Source organism: Diorhabda sublineata, chromosome 9 (genome assembly GCF_026230105.1).
Source record: "Diorhabda sublineata isolate icDioSubl1.1 chromosome 9, icDioSubl1.1, whole genome shotgun sequence".
Taxonomy (NCBI): Eukaryota; Metazoa; Arthropoda; class Insecta; order Coleoptera; family Chrysomelidae; genus Diorhabda; species Diorhabda sublineata.
Genome location: NC_079482.1, coordinates 8733631 through 8758468, shown reverse-complemented (window position 1 = coordinate 8758468; position 24838 = coordinate 8733631). Strand labels below are relative to the sequence as shown.

The 24838-nt window shown below is 30.8% G+C and overlaps 1 protein-coding gene across 1 annotated transcript in view; it reads left to right on the top strand.

The window, feature by feature from the left end:
* The window catches only part of LOC130448760 (serine-rich adhesin for platelets), a 262356-nt gene extending 237881 nt beyond the window's left edge, over positions 1-24475 (top strand). Inside the window, exons 6-7 of the mRNA XM_056786265.1 lie at positions 21342-22827; positions 22870-24475. Coding sequence (XP_056642243.1) covers positions 21342-22786 — 1445 coding nt within the window. The 3' untranslated portion in view covers positions 22787-22827; positions 22870-24475. The remainder of the gene's footprint in view (positions 1-21341; positions 22828-22869) is intronic.
* The last annotated feature ends 363 nt before the right edge of the window (positions 24476-24838 follow it).

The window sequence follows — 24838 nt, the reverse complement described above, 5'->3', positions numbered from 1 at the left end:
TGCCTGTCTAACGGTAGTAACTCCCCATCCACGTGTTTTCTACTCCGCAAAAAAGATTATACAATATGCACGTTATGTTGCGCCAACCCGTATTACAATAAATTAAGAATCGAAGAAATAGAATAGAAGAAACATTTTAATGTTCTCCAAAAGGTCGATACCAATTACTTAATAATAGATTGTGTTGTAACTTAATCGTCGATGAGTAAATAGTTATAGTAAAAAAAATCGAACGAAATTACTGTTGTATACTGACCATAACGCCAGACTGGTAACAACAAATTTTATCAAATGTTTCGATATTAAAGTGGGCTGCAAAAGTTAACTACAAACTTTTGTATTATTGCAAAATATTTAATAAGATTACTTCACTTCTACTTCTAATTCAGTATGTAGTATTATGAATTTACCGTAATTTGTAGCATATTTTTCATTGATGGAGATAATTTACGCGCGTTTTGTGGTCGGGGAATGGAAGGTGGTGAGTTTTTAAGGGTAAAAACGGTTTATCTCCATTTCCGTCAAAGCTACAAGTTCTATGAAAAAAATTTGACTCAATATCAAAAAAGCACCCTAATTTTCAATCGAAAATTCTCTCGTCAAAATATCAGCTTTTTTAATAAAGGTTTTGTTTGTTGAAATCTCTACTTTCTGATGGTGTAAAAAATTATTATCAACACATGTTTATTAAAAGTTTTTTTCGCTTTTTTGCAATCTCTGAGAAAATTTAACATGATGATAGTAATATTATTTTACACCATCAGAAAGTAGAGATTTCGACGAACAAAAAAATTAAATACTTTTTAAAAAATCTGATATTTTGAAGGGAGAATTTTCGATTCAAAATTAGGATGCTTTTTCGATATTGAATCAATATAAGGTTAAAAAATGAATATTTCAAAACAAAGGAATTTTTGAAAAAAAATGTTTTTTGTAAAAGAAAAATAAAAAAACAAAAACTTCATTTTTGAATTCTTCAAATAAATTTTAAGGTTATGTGAAAAAAGTTACAAAAATTACTTACAACTTCGTCATTTGACTTTTTTCCATAGGCAATCGAGATAAACCGTTTTGTACCCTTAAAAACTCACTCCCTTCCATTTTCCGAACTGGGTTTCATCCTAATATTATTTTTTTTTGTTTTACAAATAATTATCGACTCTGATCTACACATAAAATGGACAATTTAAGAGCTCAACTTTATACAGTAATATTTAAAATTGAAATTTCCCAATGACAGAACTTTTGGCTCCAATTTATTTTCAATTGCATACAGAGGGATACAAAAAATTATGGTTTTCGCCTGAAATCAAATTATCAATTACTTAAATACTGCCCTTTTTTGCTAAATTTATCTTGGTAGGTGTTTGTATACCAAAAGTATATGCATAATAAAATTCATGTGATTATTCACTAATTTAAAAAAATATTTCAATTGTACTAATAATTTGGTATATTTTGAAATAATACTATAGCTTAATAAACTTAAAATGGAATTAGACAGCTATATTATCGGTACATAGAACCCACCAATTTTGGGGGACTCTAAACTATTAAAAATATTCCAAAAAATATAAATTGAAATATTAGTTGTATCTTGTTTCATACATCAATATTATCTTCGATATTTGACGAATACAATATTTTTATGAAAAACTAATAAGTCAAAGTGCCTAGTTGAAACGATTTACTCCTTTAGGGAATTCTTCAATATTGAAAAAACACAAAATAAGTAAGAAAATACCAATATATTGTGAATATTACCAGCTTGTAATCTATATTATAACCTAATAGTCGCGATCTCTCGAATGTGATGTTTTACCGGTAATGTATTTGTTTCATTTCTTTTTTAGTTTGTTATACTTCATTTATGCTATTTTAAATAATATGACGGAAAATAATTATCCGAAAATTTGATACAATATTGATTTTGTATTAAGAATTGATAGTACAAAAATGATAATAATTTTAAATTAATTTAAAGAAATAAGGGAGAGAGAAAAATTATTATTATAGCTAACTATTCGTATTAAGTAATTTTTTTATAAGATTTGTGATATCTTTAACACAAATAGCAGATTGTCAAATTATGGTCTAAATAATTTGTCTGTATAAGTGATGTGATATCAATATTTTCGGAGACCGAATGTTATGCTCCTAGTTGGAAGTATATCGACTCCCTAGCATTTTCCTGAATTCTTTAATGAATTTTTCTAAAGCTTCCAATTTTTTTCTCTCAAATAAGAAATGTGGTTATCAAAATTGAATGAAAATTTAAGCCCTATAACATAATGAAACTATATTCCAAAAAAAATTTGATCCCTAATTATTCTGAATCAAGTATGTAAAAATTTCTTAATTTGTGCTGTAAATATAGTGAAAATAACATAATAAAATTGATATGGGAAATGTTTCTAAAAAATTTGGTTGTTGCATAAACATTAACAATTTTGAGATAAAGTTTGTTGCCTTCGACTGAAGGCATTATAAAAAAACATATTATTTAATGCTTAAACAAAACATTAGTTTTTTGAGATTTGTTATTAAAACATGATTTACTTGATTTGAACCTCAAAAACGTTACATTTTAGAAATTTTGTGATACAATCATTAGAAGCCAAGACAACGAAAGTTAAATTCAGCTAGGTGGTAACAGAATACTGTGATGAGTTTTTCAGAAAATTAATAGTTGATTTTTTTTTTCGAAATTTAATTTTATCATGTTATAGGGCTGTACTCGCAAGCTTTAACAAAATTGATAAGGGAATTCAGTAAAATGATTGAGGCACTGAAAATATTCCATCAAAATTGATATAGTTTTCGCGGACTAAATAATAACTTTTTATTTATTTTATATAACAATAATTTGACAGAAAATATCAAACAAGAAATGATATTTATTAAAAAAATCAGTATTTGAAACTCGCGAATTCTACCACGAATATTTTTTTACAAAATTACTGAAATTTTGCGAAAAAATGTTAATAGAGGATACAGATAATGACGTTATGATAGCCAAAAATTGTAGATTAAGTGGGTAAAAAATTTTTAAACATGTTTTTTTGTACATATTTCACGATTCTGCAACGAAGACCCAAAAAAGAATAATCACGTATTAAAAAGTTCACCTCTCTGAAAAGCAATTAACCAAAAATTGTGATATAAGTATCTTTTATAACACCAAAAAATTCATAAAGTTTATGATTGAGCACTGACGCGCAGCATTCGTTTTGAATTCAAAGCCCCAAAATTTTTCCGAATTTCCTTCAACTATTTCGAAGGATACTTAATAAGTAATCTATTAACAAAAAATTGTGATATAAGTATTTTCTATAACGCCAAAACAAATTTATAAACTTTACGTTTAAAACCTAACGCGCATCAGTCGTTTTGGAATCGAAGCATCAAATTTTTTTCAAATTTTTTTCAACTATTGCAAATGACACTCAATAAGGAACTTATTAACAAAAAGTTATTATGTAAGTATTTTCTATAACACCAAAAAAAATTTCTTGCATTTTCTTTTCCTAGATATCTGCAACTTTTCGATATTCAAGTTTTCTTTGTAATAGCTGAAGAAAATTTGAAAATATTTTGGGACTTCGATTTCAAAACGAACGATGTGCGTCAGTTTGGAAATATAAGCTACAAGAATTTTTTTGACGTTATAAAAAATACACCGTAATTTTTTGTTAATTGGTTCCTTTGTGTGTCCTTTGTAGTAGTTACAGAAAATTTAGAAAAATTTTGTGGCTTTGATTTTAAAACGAACCATGCGCTTCAGCGTTCATACGTATAATTTATTTTGATGTTATAAAAAATACTTACATCACAATTTTTGCTTAATGGTTTTTCAATTAGGTGAACTTTGTAATAGTTATAGATTTTTTTTGGGTCTTCGGTTGAGAATCGTAAAATATGTATAAAAACACATGTTCAAAAATTTTTCATCCATTTAATCTTCAATTTTTGTTAGTCAAATTATGTAGCTTACTATAATGTCATTATATGTCTCCTCTATTGACATTTTTTCACAAAAACTATTCGTGGTAGAAATCCGTTGAAAACTTCACACGGGCATTTAAAATTAGGGTATAGAAATAATTTTGTCTGCATCTTGAATCAATTGTTACTTTGTACAAAAACGTTTGTTGCATGAACTTTGTTATGCTTGGTGTAAATAATACTCTAGCACTATGTGTTTTTCTTTGTGCATTAAATTTTCCTTTTTTTTTTCTCAATATATTTGTATATATAATTCTTAGTTTGCATGCAATGTTTTATATCACGCAACTGCTATATTGCTATTTTGATACACTAAATAAATGGATTAAATCAACTGTCATCCTTCATTTATCCTCATTAAGACATTGGAATAACGCATACAATACAAGATTGAGAGTTCACTTAATTGAATAAACAGTAAATTATCAGTTGAGGTTCGTTTCAATCAGATCAGAGAACCGTCCTTGGTACGGTGACGATTCTACGCAATAAAGCTTACGTGTTCCAACAAGATAGTTACAATTATACCAATTGCTTTGTTCCAACCGACTTAAACCCAGGACACCACTCCAATCCGACTACGGTCCGATTTTGCTCCAAAGAATGGATCGGTGCGGGACCGGAAGAGGTGAGCACACAGGTCCCACACGTTTACGGGTTCTTTCCGATTTGTAGCGCTGTCTCGATACATTCGCCACTCTTGCCAATTCCGAAACAATTAAAATCGCGAAAATTCTGTGTGCAGAATGTTTACAAATTTCTGCAGCTGCGATTTAACCATGATGGCATGCATCTTGCACAAGTTCATTTGAAATAACGAAGGCTACAATGTGCGTTAACTACCTGACAATACTGATGATGCGATTTCAGAGGAGAGATCTCATCTTCAGAACTTTCCTCGTCATTGCTGTGGGGAAAATCACGAAGTATTTAATTGGAGGAAGCAGTTTATCTCTCATGATATAATTGTTATTTTCGTATTATCGTCCTAATTTATTACAGATATACAATATACTTTCTATTCAATAAAATTGTGTGTCTCCTTATTAATTAATTGTGTTTATGTATTTACTTTTCTGAGTAATAAGTAAAGATAACATTTAATCTTTATTGTACCTTTGAGATTTAATTATCTCGCAACTCTTTTCCAGATTATTTCTTTGTAGTTACCACTTCGGTACTGCTCGTTTGTCCAGTCATACTTTACTGGATACTTCCTCACTTCTTCAATAAGGTTTTCCAGTTTTATACCCGACATTATTGCCAATTTACTAGAAAAATATAGCAAAAACTCAAAAATTTTATTACAAATTTCAACCGACACGCGTCTTGGTGTGAACTACACTGCTCTAATTCTAGTGCTATTTCGGAACGATGCATGATAGGTGTGTCCCGGTCTATAGGCATCGTAACCGTTTCAGGGACGGTTCTTTCGATACTTGGCTGATAGCAAGAACTGTTACATGAACCGTGCATAGCCGGAAATTGTACGAAAATATCATTTAAACGCTTCCAATAACATCAAAAACTCCAACAAACAGTGTAAAGTTAGAGAAGGTATTTTCAAAATGGGACTCTTCTTCGTGAAAACCGTTTTAATCGCACTGAAAACCGAACGAACCTTTGCACAAATCTTATATAATTCAATACACTTCTGATGTTGGAATATAATTAAAAGAGAAAATTATAAACATTGTTCTTGTATAAAGTGAACAAAACATATATATGGAGTTTTGTATGCGTTAATCTAATATAATAATCTATGTACAAAAAGTAACTTGACGGTATAACTCATTTTTCCATAACTTTGCAAAAAAGTAGGTCTCAAATGTGTTCTATTAATTCATATGGGTGCTAAAGACACAGGAAGATTCGTTTTTTGAATCTTCCCGTAATTTGTTTCAAAAAATACATCTCGATTTATTATTTACAAATAAAATAGTGAACATGAACTAAACAAAAGTAAGTCATTAATATTTCGCTATTTTGAATATTACATGACTAATATTTAATTCAGCGAGATTTTTATGCTATATTGGGGGATATTGAGGTTTTTTTTTTGAAATATGATATTTTCTGATTTTTGTTGTTTCAAACAATTTCGTTTGTTTTTTTATCACCTCTTCATTTGTCAGGAATCGCTTTCTAGTAAACCATTTTTTTGAAGAGATAAATCAGATAAATTTGGCATATGAAACAAAAAATCTCAACACAATTTGGTTAATGTTTCTGCAGAAATAAACAAATTGCGATTTGTTTTCAGCTCTGCATCAAAATGTATGAGCAAATCAGCATTTACCGATTTATCTTTGTCTTTGGAATCCCCAAACACTGTGGCTATGGGTTTATTTACCAAAAAAATGGGGTTTATGATATCTTTGGAGCAGGTTTGTCGAATGAAATCTATTGTTTCGAATTTATTTGGTTTTTGGATATAACTGCACACCCAAGTTGCATTCACTATGTCATATCGATCTTTGAAAAGTCACTATTCCGTCAAAAACCATCCTCGTGAATATTAGAGCTCGTTAGCTCTTAATTGATATAAATTTCCGTTTTAGGTATTTTAGGCTCAAAATATTTTGGCATGCATATACATGCTTTTAAGCTACAAAATTAATTGATTTAAACACAAAAAAGTATTATTTTTAATCAGAATCAATGTGACCTGATATCTCATTTATATTAATTATATACCTTGTTTGTAAATGATATAATTTGTAAAGTCACAGTTACGGCCATACTTCTTTTTCTGCCCGGCTTAGGACCATGAACACATTTTATTTTACTTTTTCGAAGTATTAGATTCCTTTTATTTATATCCCAGATATCGGGAATTAGTAATTCTGGTTTGATCAATAAATGGATTGGTTCACATCTGGTTCGGCTGTTGGAACTAAATTTTCGAAGAAAGGTTTTATTTTCGGAGATGCGGACTTGTCTGAGAATGAAAAAGACGTACAGTAAAAGAAAACTCCAAAATAATTGTTGTTCATTTTTTATTTAGTCAATTGTCATTTACATTCGAACTGGGAATTGTATCCTGATGTTGTAAATCTGTCTGAGAAACGGATCCATTTTCTGGTTAGTTCAAGTTTGGTTAGATTTATTTTATCTTCAATTTTGTTAGGTTTACTTTAATTTAGATCAGATTATCTTAATTAGCCTATAACTCGAGAAAAAACGTATTTTTCTATGAAACGCAATATGTTTTTGTAATAAAACTTTCGTTTCATATAATTCTTAAATCCAGTTGAAAAAGCTGAACATAGAGTATTTCCACAAGTGCTTTTTGAAGCATATAAACTTAAATACAGAAAAATATTTTTTTTGTTTGTTTCTGCAGCTCCCTTAATGGTTAGCATCAATATGTTTACATATTTTAAACTCGTGGTTATTTGTTTTATGTAAAGCTAAAACAAATTATTATGCCGTTACTTTACTTCTTGAAAACATTGTATAAATATGTATATTGTGCTAATTTTACTAAACGCACAGTTCATCTTCAACAATATCAGTTAAAAATAACATTCTTATCAAGTGGATATTCATTGGTTTTCCAATAATTAATTTTATTCATCTACCGCATATTCGTGACTCACGAGTGTCCAGTCCCTAACAATAAAAAACAGTTCATTCATGTGTACGAAGGTGTGTGAAGTGATTGTGGTCAGATGATATTTTTTTCAAAACAAATAGGTAATACGCACTCGATTTTATTTACATTATCTTCGTGAAGCAATAATAAATTTACAAGGTCGTATATATTTATTGAAAATTGTTCAATAGATGATAGAAATATAATACAGGGTGGGTTAAAAAACAATTTCCAATTGTAAGTATAATCAGAACTTGGAAATTACTATTTCAATTAGAACTATTTAGGGATGGCGATTCTTTCCAAAAAAGATCGACTTTTAAATCGAATCGAATCGCAACCTGATGAAACGATTAATAAAAAAATCGAGGTCTAAAAAATCGATTTTTTATTAATCTAGTATTTGAATAATTAACTCTTGAACTGGCAACATCGTAATATTACGAGTACATTCAACAAATTGTAAATAATTTTTTGGTTTTCATCAAAACATAAAACATCGAATTCCGCTGTTAAAGGTTGAAATATCGATTCACTGAATTGATTTAATACAATATGTCAATTAAAAATTTGATTTATTTGGTCCCTTTCAGATCGTCGTGTCTAGAACAAATGACTAAGTGCTACATCATGTGGGAGATAATGAAATAAGATGCATGATTGTCTATTAATCAGGAATTTCCTTTAATATTATCGAAAAATAAGATGTATATTGTGTAACGATGAGTTCCACTATTAGATGTAAATTGATTTTCTCATAAAATAACCTTTATGCGAATTTACAAATAAAGGAATCCTATTTTATATAGGAATTAGTGTTATTGAGAAGAAAGAAAGTCACGACAGAATTTCAACTTCAATCTAGGGAGATTGTTTGGCTTTTCATACCGCTCTACAACTGTATATACCTAAAAAATATTTTGTGCGTAACTCTGCATCTCATTGTTCTATCTCCAAAATACGTAATTTTCCCAAATTAGGCTATCTTTCTGGAAGTTTTCGATCACATTTCCGAAGGTATTACTACTACTCCTTCGAGGTCAGTGACTTCACACATGACCAAACCACCAGTATAAAGTCGTTTCTGAACATCACGAGAAATTGCTCAGATTTTTTAACTGATGTAGGTATCAATTTTTTTAATAGTCTCAGGCTTGGATTGTTTATCCATCTGATCCTTTGGACATCCATTAAGTTCGTTTTTTGATGTGACATCTCATGAATTCATAGTAGGATCCTGCTCTAAAATGTGCAGTCATTGCCCTTTTATTTGGTAAAGATGTCTGTTCCCTTATTTTTCTCAACTAGTCAACAAATGCACAATACATCTCCTTATCCGAGCTTCTAATTGTCTGTACATCATAGTGATGCATTTCGGGCTTACGGAAGACTTTTATTGTCTCCGATTGGCGGTGATAGATTGCCACTTGGAATGAGATGTTCGTGTCCATCATGACGTGCCCGTGTTGCATTGGTTTGTCATTGCTTTTTAGCTCTATCGCTTCTAAACTCCTTATCTAACTTGACAGATTCTCTGACTTCAATTTTTCTATCTGCATATATATTTGAGGGGAGGCAGGTTTAGCAATGTCTCTAAGAGGGCATGTTACTGAACTTTTATTCAGTGTTTTCTAAGCTGTTGTTTGCTCTGCGATAATTTGTTTTTTGTTATTTTAATCATTAGATTAGATATTTTTGTATAATTTTATAAATTAGATGAAGAAATTGAAGCTCAGTTAAATTAAACAGAATAGTTTAATAATAAAAAAAAATACTTTTTGCTTTGAATCTTGATCATCGGGTACTATTTATATTCATTGTTGTTAAGTAAAATATCAATTATTTTGCATTCCAAATATCTAATAACAATTAGACTCGTCAATTGATACTTTCCTTTTTTAAAATGAAACATTTTTTAATTTGATAGATGCCAGAATCTAACTTGAATCTATTTCAAAAGAACGTTATTGATTCATCGATATTCATGCTCAGTTAGAATCGTTGAAATACTTCGAAAATGCTCAGAGCTGTTAATCAATATATCCAATTGCAATTTTTCACTTACAATAATAAAGTATAGAGGGTGTCCCAATTATAAATTGTAAATTTTAGATTGAGGATTCGGGAGAAAATTCATATGCTTGGGCTTTCTATTGTGAACGTTTGGTTTGTAAATAAAAAATACAAAGCTGATCTTTGAATGTAAAATAAGCATTGTAGAGTAAGCCCGCTTCATCAGCTATGAAGACGTTATAGGGTGGAAAATCTGTTTGTTACTGTTACCTTCGTTGTTGTCTATAGCATAATTTCCTCCAGAAATATTATGGTTCTATTTCTTAGATATTGTATCTATGTACATCAAGTGATATTTTTCAAGGTCAGGATACTCTGCTGGTTGTAATCGTTTTGGTTAAATTAGGTTTGTTCACGGTAGAGATTCTAAACATATTTGGTAATCACATGCATGGGTAGTTTAAAATTATGTGTTCGCGGATAAAGTACGTTCGAAATTAAAAATTTTATTTTTGTGAAGCACAGATTTCTAATTCCAAACGTGTTCTGAATACTTCCAATGTATCCTCGCACATGGTAGATGATTTTGTACAAATATCAAGAATAAATCTTAGCCAGTTATATATTCAGTAAGGTGGAATATTATTTACATACTATTCTCCTAGATGGTTTTTGGATCCAAATTATAGTTTTAGATGTCTGATCTATTATTTGAATACAGTGACGAGGATATGAATCAACTATCGACTATAGTATTTCAAATATCATTCGTAAATCGTTCATGTTGGAATAAATGTTCAGAACATCTTCTGAACGAAGCATGTGAATTTGAAACGTTCAGATATTCAAGATTCATTCGGAATGTGTTCAAATTATCTACCCCGAACAAAGCTATTGAGAACGTATTTTCTCCGTTTCAATTTTTTTTATTTGGTAGACGAAATTCCTTCAAGAATTAGTCACCAAGTGTTCACTATCTTATTCTAATAATAACTTTAATCTATCAACGGATGTTCGACATTTTTATTTTGACTTTGACTTATTTCGAGTTATGAAATCCCAAATAACAAATTTTAAAATTTCTATTAATAATGCAAAAGTTAACTGGAATTATCTATAACAAAAATTTCTTAGATATCCAAAATTGATAGGTTTTGCTGTACTATATCACTTATAATGATCATTTATTTTTCTTGGAAAAAATTTCTATTTCACTCTAATTTTTCAAAATCATAAAAATTCCATCACCACTTCGAATTATAGGCTCAAATTAATAAACCTCCGGCAGGTGTAGGAGCAGGTAGTTTTCTTGTCCATCCCAGAATCAATGATAAAATTTTTAGTTTCAAATTCCGATAGGAGAATTATAGTTACGATAATTTTTTCCTTATACAGACTAGAAATATCATTTTTCATATTTGTTATTAGTATTTAATGTGCTATTCAAGGTAAGTAGTCTCATTTTTCATTCAATCATTTCATTATCATTCATTTTTCATGCATTTATTCGTTCATGTACGCTGTTCCTTGATTAACATTTTTGTATGTTTTCCGTTGCTTCGAATAATTTTTGATGTTGATTTTCACATTCCTGTTTATTTTCAGATGTACGAACGTTCTTTCTGGTAAGTTATTTAACTAGTTGAACGTATTGCCAATTAACTAATTAAGTAACTTTATGAATTCTAATTTTACGCTTAAGCTAAATGTTGATCAATTATGAAACTTTTATCTTTACTGTATGTGGCAACGAAGGCATTTCCTACTCTCGGAAACAGTAAAATGAATGCAAATTCACTTAATATAATAGTTTATTATGCAATAATGAGAATTACGTCTTTTTTTCATATGTTATACATTGTATCTTTTTTACCGTCGGGTTCGAAATTTTACTGTGTAATTAGCGGTTATATATTAACAATTTTGGAAAGTAATTCCTGATTTGTCATTTCGCTTTACCACATATTAGCCGAAGTTGAATTTGGAGTTAATCGGCAAACGTACTGAACTTCCACAGCAGTGTAGTATCCAGGTTTTAATAGTGGTGCCAAATGGATTCTTCCACATTTTTGATATTTTATTTTTTTATACAGTTAACATATCTGCTTCTGCATTAATTAAAATAATCCCATATGACTTATGGTCATTTAAAAAAAAGGAACGTGTCTGATCTGTTCATGGTCGAAGCTTTGCATCTTATTTATCAAGTTGGTAGAATTCGTTGGTTTTAGTATCGGGCAATTTTATTAAAAAGGTTGAATTGATATCTTACATGTCAGTAATTTTAAACTTTCGAAATTCATCACAACGGCATGCCCCTGTAAGGGTAAATATTATAACATTTTTGTTCAACCTGACGGTATTAAACCACTGGTCGAAACTCCACCGATGCATAACATCGGTTCGGTATTATAACGAAGTTGCAAACCATCCGTTTGGTCAATCGGAGCTGAAAAATTTGCGTAGTAATCAGAGTAATCAGAGTATCAGATGAATCATCATCACTGTCTTTCCAAAGTAGCCTATTTCGTAAAATTTCGTCCAAATGGATCAATTAATTTATAATAATATATGTGCAAGCTAAAGTAAACAAAAATTGAGGTGAGAAAATACTTTTCCACTCTCGGTTAACACTTCAAACTGAACTACCCATTCGATCCCTGGCTAATGGTTATAATACATAAATTCGGCTTTAACAAACAGTTGAATCTCAACTTTCGGTTAACCAGATTTTATAATAACTAAGTCCAATAGCTAAAGCAGCCTAAAATCAATTCCAGAAGATATACCTTTACTAGCCAATCGGTTGCATATGTTAACAAATTTTAAAATTCTTCGACAATTATGATTGTTGGCTTTTACGGATTTTTTTTTCCATTTAATAATCCGCGTAGTTTTAAATTATTATGATACTTATCAGTATCTAGTACTGTTACCTTAATTTTGATAACTAATCAAAATAAACTAACAAAGTATTTTCATAAAAATAATTCATTAATCCTGCATTCTCCGGTCCATACATTTAGTGTAAATGCTTTCATATTTTTCTCTAGTGTTTGTTAGCGAATTATTACGATTATTTGATGCTTTTTGGCACTTAACTCTTTTAATGTGAAAAAAAAACACTAAACTAGGCCCGTTTAAAGAATTCAAAGCAAAAATAATTTCAATTTTTAAAATGTTATTTCTTCCTAATTTAACAATATTTTTTGGTACATATGTTATATTTAACGTTTATACAAAAATACGAATTCAAAATTGGAAATCACTTTTTTGTATTACCGAACATTGAAACACAGAATTATTATTAAACAAACTCATCCAATACATATTAATACATCTTTAAAAAACAGTTTTCAATAATTATTTCTGAATGGGTAATTAACTGGAATGAGTAGATTATAAGTTAACAGCATCTTTCTAAGTAGTTACCACCACTTCACGCATTCAATATTCTATATTAAAATTAATGAAGAATAACTTGGTTCAATTATCTTACAGATTATATAAACACCCACCATTTTATTGGCCTTATCTACGTTCCACTTTGTAGATCCACACCTATATTAACGAATATATTTTGATTTGTCTATAACAACCCTTCATATCAATCATAGTACAAAACTGTATAAATCTTACAGATATACAGTGATCACTATCTATTGATAGTAATTTCTGCTGTGGAAGAAAGTGCAAAAGTTTTGATCTTGGGTACATATTAATGCAACTTTAGATACAGTTCTTCCAACTTCGCTCTCAAAGTACTTTACCTATAATAATGCTTATTGATCCATTATTTATTGTGTGGAATACAATCGCGACTCCAATCTGTTATTGTCTAGGTAAAGTGCTCTAGTGCAAAATTCAACCTGACACTCTGGAGTTCGCGGGAAAGTGGCGGTCCAGTAGCTCTAGTTAGAGAAGATAATCCAACAACATGAAAACTTTTTATTATTATGACAAAAAAATTAGCGAATTCAGTAAATAATTACTTTGAAACATCAAATGACAGCTATTATCACGAATCGCTTATGTTTTTATTGAATAATGGATAAACAAACCTTATAAGTAAAATATTTATACCATGATTTGAAGGTGTCGTAACAGACATAATGTCTTTCAATTTAATAGGTCGTAACTGCCACGAGTTCCTCTCATAACAATCGGTTTTCAGTTATTTCATGTTAACAGCCATAAATTAATTTATATTTGTTTTTAATGTTAATTAGATTCTGACTTGTGTCTGTCGACTATATATCATTAAGAGTTGTTTTTCACACATTACGTTGACACACCGTCTGTAGTGATGAATTTACAAATACACTTCTATAAATAGAAGAACTAATGCATTTTGAGAATATTCCATATTCAAAATAATTTTATATGTATATGCAGGGTGTTTCTAAACTATTGCGACAAAATTCAGAAGGTCATGAGAAGGTATGAGATTAAAAAGGGTCTTTCCTATAACAAAATTTCCGCAGCTGGTGGTGAATAAAATTTAATTTAATTTTTTTCTGAAGGTTTAACCATGACACATATTCTGCGTTCATGTATTTTGTAGCATTTATTATGAATTGTATTACATTTTACATCTTTACTGTTTTCCACTAAATTAATTGAAAAAAATATAAATTATGGTGTTTGTTTTTTGGTTTTGGGAAAAAAATTTAAGAATTAAAAATATTTTCAAATAAAACGAGGACTTTAAGTTATAACTTTATTTTATAAAGTAACGGTTTTTCACCCCCGTATGATGTAACAGGAATATTGAAAAATATCTGTAGCTAGTCCTTTGCGAGTGCATGAAAATTACAGAATTTCAAGTTTCTAGAATTAGTGAAATTTTATAAAAAATTAAAAACTCAATCTTAGTCACATCCTTTTAGGGGTGATATCTCGGAAAGGGGTGTTTTGTCGTATGAATTTAAAAACTGTTTTTTGTTGTCCATTATGATTTAAAAGTATTGGAGGAGAGGTATTAGGGATGGTGGGATGTTCACATGATGACAGATTACTGCCAAAAAGATTATCCCCTGAAAAAATTTGAAAGAAAAGTTAATAGAATGTGCAACAAATTTTTCCACATTTTCCTCTCTATTTAGATTGATAGATTGATGTAGCCTTTTCAAAATAAAATTTTATTAACAAGTTGCGGAACTGAAATTTTCACAGTTTTTCTAGATGGTTTCTGTCGCAGTCTACACACTTTTGCCACCTCTCCAGAAGCTTTCGGATAGCTTTTCCTTAAAATGTTTCGCGCACCAAAATTTCTTGTGCTATTGAGTTGTCCAGAGAAAATTTTTATTTAAAGAAAAATTGTTTTTGCAATAATTATAGTTTTTCAACTATTTTTTTCATATTTCGATTGTTTAAATAATTAAGTAAGAAATAATTCTACTTCTAAAAATCTTGATCTACATTTTTAATAGTATAACAGAAAACATTTTTTATTATTTAATTATTCATTAGTTTAACAATTTGTTATAAACAAATATTGCACTTGTTTATATATAACTGTTTTTATAACTTTTTTTGAGATTTCGGAGATTAGGAATTTGGTTAACTTTTTGAAAAATATTCATTAAACTTCTTTTCTACGGCGTTCGATTCTTTGAAAATACTAGATTTTATTCAAATTGTTAAAATTATATTTTATATTATAAAAAAATCATTTGTTTCATAAACTCTCTTTAGAGGCGGCGCGCACATACCGTAATAGCCGCGGGGAGCTCTATTTTCAACCTTAAATTAAAATTATAAATAATGGAGATAGAGTTTTCTGGGAGCTAGGACATTTTCATGGGAAATTTCCTCGTCTTCAACGAGCTTTCTTCAAATTTGATTAAATATTATTATTTTTCGAGTTATTAACGAAAAACTAACAGCATTTTTTTCTATTTTATTTCTAATCCTTCAAAAACATTTTTCTAGAGTTAATTCCGAATCGAATGAGCTATCGCTCATATTTTTAGGACCTTTATCACTATTTTTGAACTTGTAGATAAGACTATGACGAGAAAATGAAAAGCTTTGTGGAAATATTTTGAATAACACGAATATCTATTAGTATAATGAACCAAGTTGTATCTTACATTCTTCTAAGATCATCATCATATTTCACATTGTAAAACTCACAAGCTTACGTTATACACATCGTCATCATTACAACATCATTAACAAGAAAAAAAAATGTCGCACGTATCACGTCAAGTCTGGACCCGGATAATTACATTTCAGAACCGCCAGTAATCTTTTAGTTAGGCACGTACAAAGCCTATTTACCACCTGCACTGCAAGCATGGATTAGCACTTTTCGAAATAGCTCTTGCTGAAAACACTAAGTGTAGTTTGTATACCGTTTATTTCGCATGTTAAGGGATAATCAGGTACGCTTTATTATATTTTTATTCCGAAAACGCTTTCTTAGCATTCTACGTACGAGAAAATATATTTTTAACGAAAATTCTTCTATTCAGATATTTCCAAATACAAGGCTGAATGTTTAGTACGATAAAATTCGGTAGAAGTATCAAATTAATTTTATCTTAGAATTTGTTAATTTTTTCAAATTAAATACTTCGTGATTTTATCCCAATCAACTTCCTCATTATGAAAAATTAAAACTGATACTTTGACGGGCATTGCATTGAGAAATTTAGATTGGCACTTGATATATCGTTGATTCACCTATCAATAACGCTCTAAATTTCAATCTTAAAACTTTATTTTTTATGAATATCTCGTTTCTATTCTCAAAATTTGATTTGTTAGTTTTAAGACTGTTTATTGAGTGCAGAAAAGTTCGAGGTATCCTGAACTATTTATATCATACTTTATGTTCGAGACGCAGCAATTAATTAACGAGAATTTGGTTATAAAAGTTTTATTGAAATGATACATTATAAGCATTTATCCTGTGATAGTAACCACCCTGTAGTGCCACAGACTTCCTTCGCTCACTTCTGGTAGCAAGCCTGGCAGCTTGCCGACTCATACCGTTTCCCTTTCAATTACATATCTAATTAGAGATTAGTCAAAATCCGGGCTGTACGGAGAGTGTGTTGCAATTGGTCTAGTGACCAAAAAATTCAGAACTCTTAGCGATGATTACGCTGACATGTTGTGGTGAAGAATCCACCCACATCGTAGCTCTAGTAGCACACGTGCAATCGTATCGTTTTGCTTTTTGCGAAGCAGATTCGCTTTTTGCAAGGTAGTGTCTTGATAGTTTTTTCGATTCAGAATTGTGGTGGTGGATACAGGTATTCATATGCGCTTCTGCTTCAAACTGACCAACGTGCGGATAGCTTACGCATTCATAATTCTTCAGTTAGTATGTGGCAAATGCGTTCTTTCGATATGCCTATACTATTTACTATATCTACAACTTTAATTCGTCGTACCATGAATGATAAAATCGCTGGTTGTCGCAGGGTTTGATCGTCCCAAAAGTGCGTCGTCCCTCAAGCTGCCCCATATTTTAGGGTCGCAAATGATGGTGCAGTGTCCTTATACATTATGTCGTAACCCCTTGTTCATTTTGTCTGTCAAAATCAAATATTGATGACAGCTCCATACTCAGTTTTTTACATCTCTAGAAAAACTTTCATATCGTATCACTTATACGATTTTCAAACAGAAAATTGACATCCAAAATGGCTGAAAGTGAGAATCTCTCAATAAATGCGCAAATATATTTGCCTACGTTATTATAATTGCTGAAATCTTCAGGTTGAGGTCGAAAACTAACCCTCTTATTATTAGCAGGCTAACGTGACTAATAATTTATCAAAAAGTCGATTCATTAGAAATTTTAAATCTAGAATCCAGTTATCAAAAAACATTATATTATAAATAAATATATATTTAATTTATATCTATAAATAGATACTTCAAAATTTATATCTGCTTATCACAAAGTATCTATAAGATATTTATTCACAAGATAATACTAGCTAATTGATCGAAAGCGTTTAAGTATATACCAGTTTTCGTAATGTGTAGACAAATACTAAAGTAAGTTAGTTACAGAATATTTATTTTCAGTTCTCGTACAAGATGCATGGTTTTTGCGATTATATGCATGGTTTGAACTTTTATACCGCCTATATATTATAAAAATGAAAAAATCGGCTGTACTGTCAAAAATTTTAATGTGTAATATTTATATTTATGGATTTATTAATTTTAGTCTATAGCATATACCATAGAAACAAGTTCATAACTTCAATTATATTTCTGATTCATCTGATTCCGCCGAAACTACTAAACCTACAATCATGAAATACACACATTGCGCGTGAAAAAGCACAATACGTCTAAGTTCATAGATGGATGCTAAATAGGACATTCCACCACCCGTGTCATTCCGACGAATTTTCATCGTGTTCCGCGTCGGGGTTCGCTCTTAGTCTCCTTCCTCACCTTCTAGTTCTATTGGAGACTCCAGGAGGGATTATCTTCATATGAAGAGTTAGCTCCGGTGGCTATACTTTCTTGTCGTCGTGGTTGTTCGATCGTCGTAATGTGTGTGTGTGTGTGTGTGTTTTGCTGCCTCGGTAAACCATTTCGAACCTACTTCGTAGTAGATTTTTATGTTCTGATCAGGTCAGTGGCTCGTTCTCACTCCCACGCCTCATTGTTATTGCGGTATCATCCGCTCTATAGTCAAATTTGTGGTATGCACGAAAAAAAAGATGGTTGTGGAAACGAATATTTCCCAAATTCGATATTCCACTTTTATACGGTTATTGATTATTGTATAATGCTATTTTCAATGTATAATACTATATACCTATATCAAATACCTATATCAAAATGGTTTATTGGCAGTGGTATAGTCGGGATGGAGTGGTACGGCTGAATATCTGAAGTACTGACTCACGGGATTTGACGAGAGTGTGCCGTCTGTATTTCGTCAGGTCCCCGCTTAGTAACGCTGCGAAATCAAATCAACAAGAAACTCATTAATATTAAGGGCATCATTATACTAGCGGATTGCGAGCGTCTTCAAAGCGGAGTAGGCGCGCAACGATCACGCCGCTCACACGCAGTGAATTCGTTGCTGATGCGCAACGAGATCGCTGCGAATAGTAGCGAGGACGCCATTTTGTACTGTCTCGTACACGAATGTGAGAGGACGTAGGTGCTCACTCGTATCATCTCGGCATTATTGGGAGATTCGGATATTGATGAGTTATTTATAAGTGAAATTCATAATCCTTACATAATATGGGACCAAAAACTCAGAGAATGTAGTGATCGTAATTAAAAAAAACTTAATGCAAAGGAAGGACGAGAGGATGAATAAATACAGAATAAGTGGTGAAAGTGAACCCGAATACAACTTTGCATTGTCTCTGGTTGAATAATTAAAATTAATTTATCCAGACTATAAAATGAATGCCAAAATAAAGATTATGAGTTTTAAAAAAATACATGCATATGTCTAACATCTATTCTCTAAACTATTCAAGATGTTTTACAAATCCAGAGCCACCCCGAAATAATTCATTGCAGCCAATTAAATCTTCACCAAGTGTTTATGACAAGAACAGTAACGCTGAAGATACAATTTATATTGATTTTTTTTTCTGAATAGTAATGCGTAATAGTTAATGCGTGTATTGTGCGCTACAAAAACACAACGCATTCGTTGCGCGTCCGCTCCGAAGGCGCTCGCAAACCGCTAGTATGATAAGACTGTAAGTCATGTGTCTTGTGGAGTTTAATCTAAATGATCCACGTCCGTTTAGTTTAGTTAATTTCAGCATTACACCACTGGTTATTGGAGGTTTCAGGTCCAGATTAGATACTACAGATATATCACTGCTTTGATCTCTCTTGAAACACCGCTGTTTTATATGCCTCACTATCCGGCTGTGAAATTAAATTTTACAGCTGTTTTCTATCGATAATTGTGCGCGTGTGATTTGGTAGGCTATCTAGTTTAATCAGCTACCTTTTGCATTCGTTTCTTCATGTTACTGAGACATCTTTAGTATTCAATAGATAGATCAATACCGTACTACATTTTATGAGGTTAAAGAGGTGAACTTATTCAAAGATGATTCAAAACCCCTGTGTGCTAAATATACAGAAGAATAAAGCAAAATAGGCACAAAGATCACACATACTGTTTGTTATTTCTATTGGCGAAGTCTGCGAAGAACCTGATAGAAAATTATTTGACGCCAAATCAAGTTGAGCATGCAGTGTCAGTTGGTCCGATTCCGTATCATTATACCTCTAATAGACTGTGTTTTGTCCAGGCAAAAAAGTAAATAAAATACAGTGCAATTAAGGCACAAAGCTATGTTTGGGTGTGCCCAGAAAAATGATATAAAAGACTTTAAGTTAACACAAGACCTAATGGTGGACCATTGGTAACTGAACGATCACAAAAAATTGTTCAATGAATCCACAATTGCACATACAGAAAAAACTGAATATGTTGAAGTGATGGCTTCATTCAAAATGGAGCGATAAAAAGATATCATATAAAGAAGTATAACAAAAGTTCGTTATGTATTGTTTGCTAAATATCTGTGAAAATCTACTCGAAGTGCATTGAGAAAATTCATGCTATCAGTCGTATTCTGAAAGTAGACAAATTTGCAACAAAACTTTTATATTTTCTTTGTCAAAGTTCCCGCATTATAATTATGAATCGTGGAAACACTAAAAGAGATTTGTAAGTACAAGATGGAATCTAATGAAACATTGACATCTGATCCAATGGTAAGAATGTCCTTTTACGAATACAAGACACGACCCGAGGCAGATCAAAACCACGAAATATTGTAATGGTAGTCGTTCGTTCGATTGATGATGGATTTTATAAATTAGCAACAAAGGCTGGAATTTTACAGTAACAGTTTTGTAGTAACGAGTTAATAATATTTTTATAAATAACAACAGTGCTGGCAACACTCAGAACTGCATTCTCCAATATTTCTGGATCTATCCAAGGAGCCATTCAACGTATCAACAACAACATATTTCCTTGTTTAAATAAGATTGACACGTGCAATTATAAGTACCATCATTCAGGCTATGATTCAGATACATAATTTGTTAAACTTAACTAGATATTTTCTAAGAACAAATTTTTATCTGCTCAATTTATATTGATCAGTATTTTATTTGAATAACCTATTAAACTTCACTTTATTCAAACGCTATGCGTTGAATTAAGAGAAACCCAGAACTGATGCTGGTCATTCAGATTTGTACAGAACTTGTTTTATTTATATCAAAATTTATTATTTTGTAATGCTCGATAAACGTAGAACTTTAAAATGTCAGATTTGGGAAATATTCATTGTTAGTTTTGCGCATTTCTTTCGGGCATTGTTCAAATTCAACTATTAAGAGTCATGTATGTACATAGGGAATGGACTGTATGAAAACGATTTCATGTACCTGAACTAATTGTCATCTTTATACGTTATAATCGAAAAAAAGGCCTTTACAAATAACAATTTCTAAAGTTGCAATAAAGGTGTTTGAGTTTACCTCAACAATTATGTTCTCTATAAACAATTATTCTACAAACGCCTCTTCTCCAATAGATTTTTTTGAAGAAACATTCCCAAATTAAACTTTTTTCTTGAAATATTTCACTTTATATTTCATATAATTGATTATTACCATAATTATCTCCATAACTCAAAAGTGCTAGTTTTATAACAAAATACTAAAGTCATTTATGTTTTTCCAGAACGAGTACAGAGTCCGACCAAGCAATTTCCAAAATTACCTGTTGCCTGTTCAGAAAACGTCCAGACTAGTCCTCAAAATATGTATCGTTATGGAGAACAGTTGTTGGACATGGACGCAAATCGATATATTTCTAATCAGTATTATTTACCACGTGGTTCTTCTATGTACTCCACACTGCCTTCCAAGAAGACGCAATTTTTCACCAACGAAACAAAAACGGAGAGATCTGTTACACCTGATATAACAAGAGGCCTAGAAAGAAGTATCAATTTTGACCAAAGAAATATTTATAAAACAGAACATACTATGCTTAATCAAAGATTAGGTATTCCAGTTCAAATGCCAGATATTAACCGACTAAACCTCCACTTCATACCTTCTTACACTCCACAAAAAAAAGATCCGCGTGTATCTTTTCAATACCAATCAGGCGATGATCCAGAATCACTGAAAATATCTCCTATAGATCCTAGACACTCAGGAAGCTTTCAGTCTTCAACGCCTTCATCAAAAGGTGATCTGAGAGCTGCAACAAATCTAGAAAATAAATTGTTGTCGCCGAAAAAATCTACTATGTCTAACGAAGAGTTGTACGCCGTTATTCATAAAAGTAAGAAAAAAATGAATATAGAAACAGAAGAATCACCAAGAGCGTCACCGTTAACAGTAAAAGAAACTTCAAAAAAAATTATTAAATCTCCCGAAACTGGTTACATAGGAGATAAATCTAAATCAAGGTTAAGTTGGTCACCTAGTAAAGGAGAATACATAGATTTCAACGAAGATATAGATAAACTTTCTCCTCCAAATGATTCCAGATCTAGACAAAGTTGGGCTTGCAGTGATCGGAAACCAAAAACAAAACAAACTTCTACGTTGGATTTCAAAAGGTTACTTTTACAAAAATCGAGTACAAACTCCCCCAAAAAGCTTTCTGCTGTTGAACAACTTAAGCTTTCTAAACAACGAGATAAACCCGCTCCGTCTAAGCCTCAACCAGAGATGAGTATATTAGATCTAAGCGCTTCTCCGCGTAGTTTAGTGAATAGAAAGTTTTCAAATAACGCTCCAGGATCCCCAAGTCGAGAGCAAAAATCTTTGACGAAAGTTCTATCGCCCAGGTCCCAATGGCGATTCAATAGTCCAAGAAGTGACGTTCTCTCTTCACCAATTCTCGAAGATTGCAGAGAAGACGAGAGTCCAAATAGTTCTAGCGATAGAAAAGGATCTCCAAAGAATCGTAATTCAAATTCTAGTAATGAAAACTCACCAAAAGGTATGCCTAAGTTATCTGCAGAACCTCATCCATACACTTCAGCTACTCAAAGACTTTATGCTCAGAGAGCTCAATATTTTAGTCCCATCACTTCAAGGAATATCCAGCTCAACAATCAAGAGAAAGAAAAGAAGTCTTCGCCTCCTACTTTAGAAACTGCGTTTTAGTATTAGGTTTTTTGTATTTTTTATGTAGAGTGTTGTCAAATGTACGTTATGTCAATACAGCGATTTCCGGTCGTTAAATTTAGCAATGGAAAAAATTCATATCATAGTCATATAGTTTGTTGTCGTAAAAAATTTAACTCGACTGTTTTCAATTGAGATATTTGTATTTTCTATAGAATTTCTTTTATTTTGTACCTAACATCTAACGTTAGCAAATTTAATTATTTGTTGTAACTCCTAAAGTTTCCATAAACTTTAAAGCTATGAAAATGAGCTTTGTCTTAATAAGTATCCAGTTACTACTTTTATTTGGTTTTCAATCATGAAAAATATTATTAATTGGTATTAAATCTCTAATCATTTTGTCATAAAAGTATTATAAATACATAGAATGGTTCACGATTTTTTGATAAAGGTTTATTTAACCTCTAAAAAAATAAATAATTTGTTTTTATCTTTCTTATAACCTGAAATTGTTTCTCAGAAACCTTAGAATAAGCAATTACTTGTAAATTTCCTCGAGTTATTTTTTGCATATGCTTCACTGAAAGATTTCCACAACATTCATAAAATAAATTCTTAATTTTTACAGTTGTACTGAAATTGTATAATAATCGTTCAATGTCATATTCTTTCCTCTTTTACTGCCCTTATTATTTCTTCACTATATTTAGGAGTCTTTATTTTAAGCATGTCTCTATTTTCTCATTTGTGTTCATAATAAAAATTGACAGCCTTTTGCTTTTTTTTACACCAAACTCTTGCGCTTTCATTTGTTTTTCACAAAATGGTGTCTTCATTAAAACTTCCATCCATTCGTTATTGTCTACCATATAATAAATAATAATTCACTAAAGTAATGATAAATTATGAAAGGGTTGAATAAACTTTTTAGAAACGTGTGTAAAGTAAAGTGAGCTTTTCTGGAGAAGTTGTGAAAAGGGCATATGCGAGGAATGTTATAAAAAGGAAGAGGTCTGATTAGCTGATGGAAAAGTATAGAGAAGATTGTATGCAATAATGAAATTAATGGTTGCCTACCCAATAGGGTCGGTTCAAAGGTATTTCCGAACAAGTACAATATGATGAAATCAGCATACTCAAATAGACTACCTTAAAGCCAATAATATATAATGAAATATTCATTTGTAAAAAGTATATATTATATCAAGTAAACATAAGTGATGTTAGGTACCAATAAATTCTCGTCATTTTTGTTTACAAACATTCAAAACAAAGTTTGATAAAAAAGATATTTTCATTTTTTTTTCTGTCACACTAATGAATAATCATAATTAATTTAATATTAACTGTTTAGGTTTATTGCTGGAATTTAATTTAATTACTACTACAATGTTTTAATTGTAAGCTGTTATTTTGATACATTGTCTATAACAGAAGTTTTGAATTGACATTTTTCAAACACTCTACAATTTTTTTTATAAGAGTTTGTTTTATTTATTCGTTTTATCTCTAGTCCTCGAAATATTTTTCATTTTTATAGAAACATATATTTCAGTTAATGGAATAGGCTGTAAGTTTTTGAGAATGTACAAATCAGAAAAGGTAGGTATTTGTAAATACATTTTTTGGTTATGCTTTCCGATACACAGAATATTTTAGTGAAGTTGCCTTAAATTATTGTTAATCTTAATATATTGGTTTTGTAAATAAATGTTTTAAAATGGCTGGTATTTTTTTTATTACCTGAGACACATTTACATTGAAAATCAAATGGAAAATATACAACTTTCCCTGTTCATTAGAGTCAAAAAACTAAAAATAGTCTTATAAATAGTTAAATATGTATCAAAGTTTACAATTTGGTTTTTTGAAATTCTTGATCTTGTATCAGCTCATTGCGGATCCTAACCTAGAATGAGATTTTTATAAAAGTTTCCAAAGCCAAAAAGTAAGAAAATGACACGCCTCAACTGCAATGTCCTCAAAAATTATTACTTGGAAACAATATACGTGAATTTATAACTTTGGAAGTCCAAGAAAGCACTAATAAGCGAAACAATCTTTAAGCTGGTAGCGTTTACCAATTGG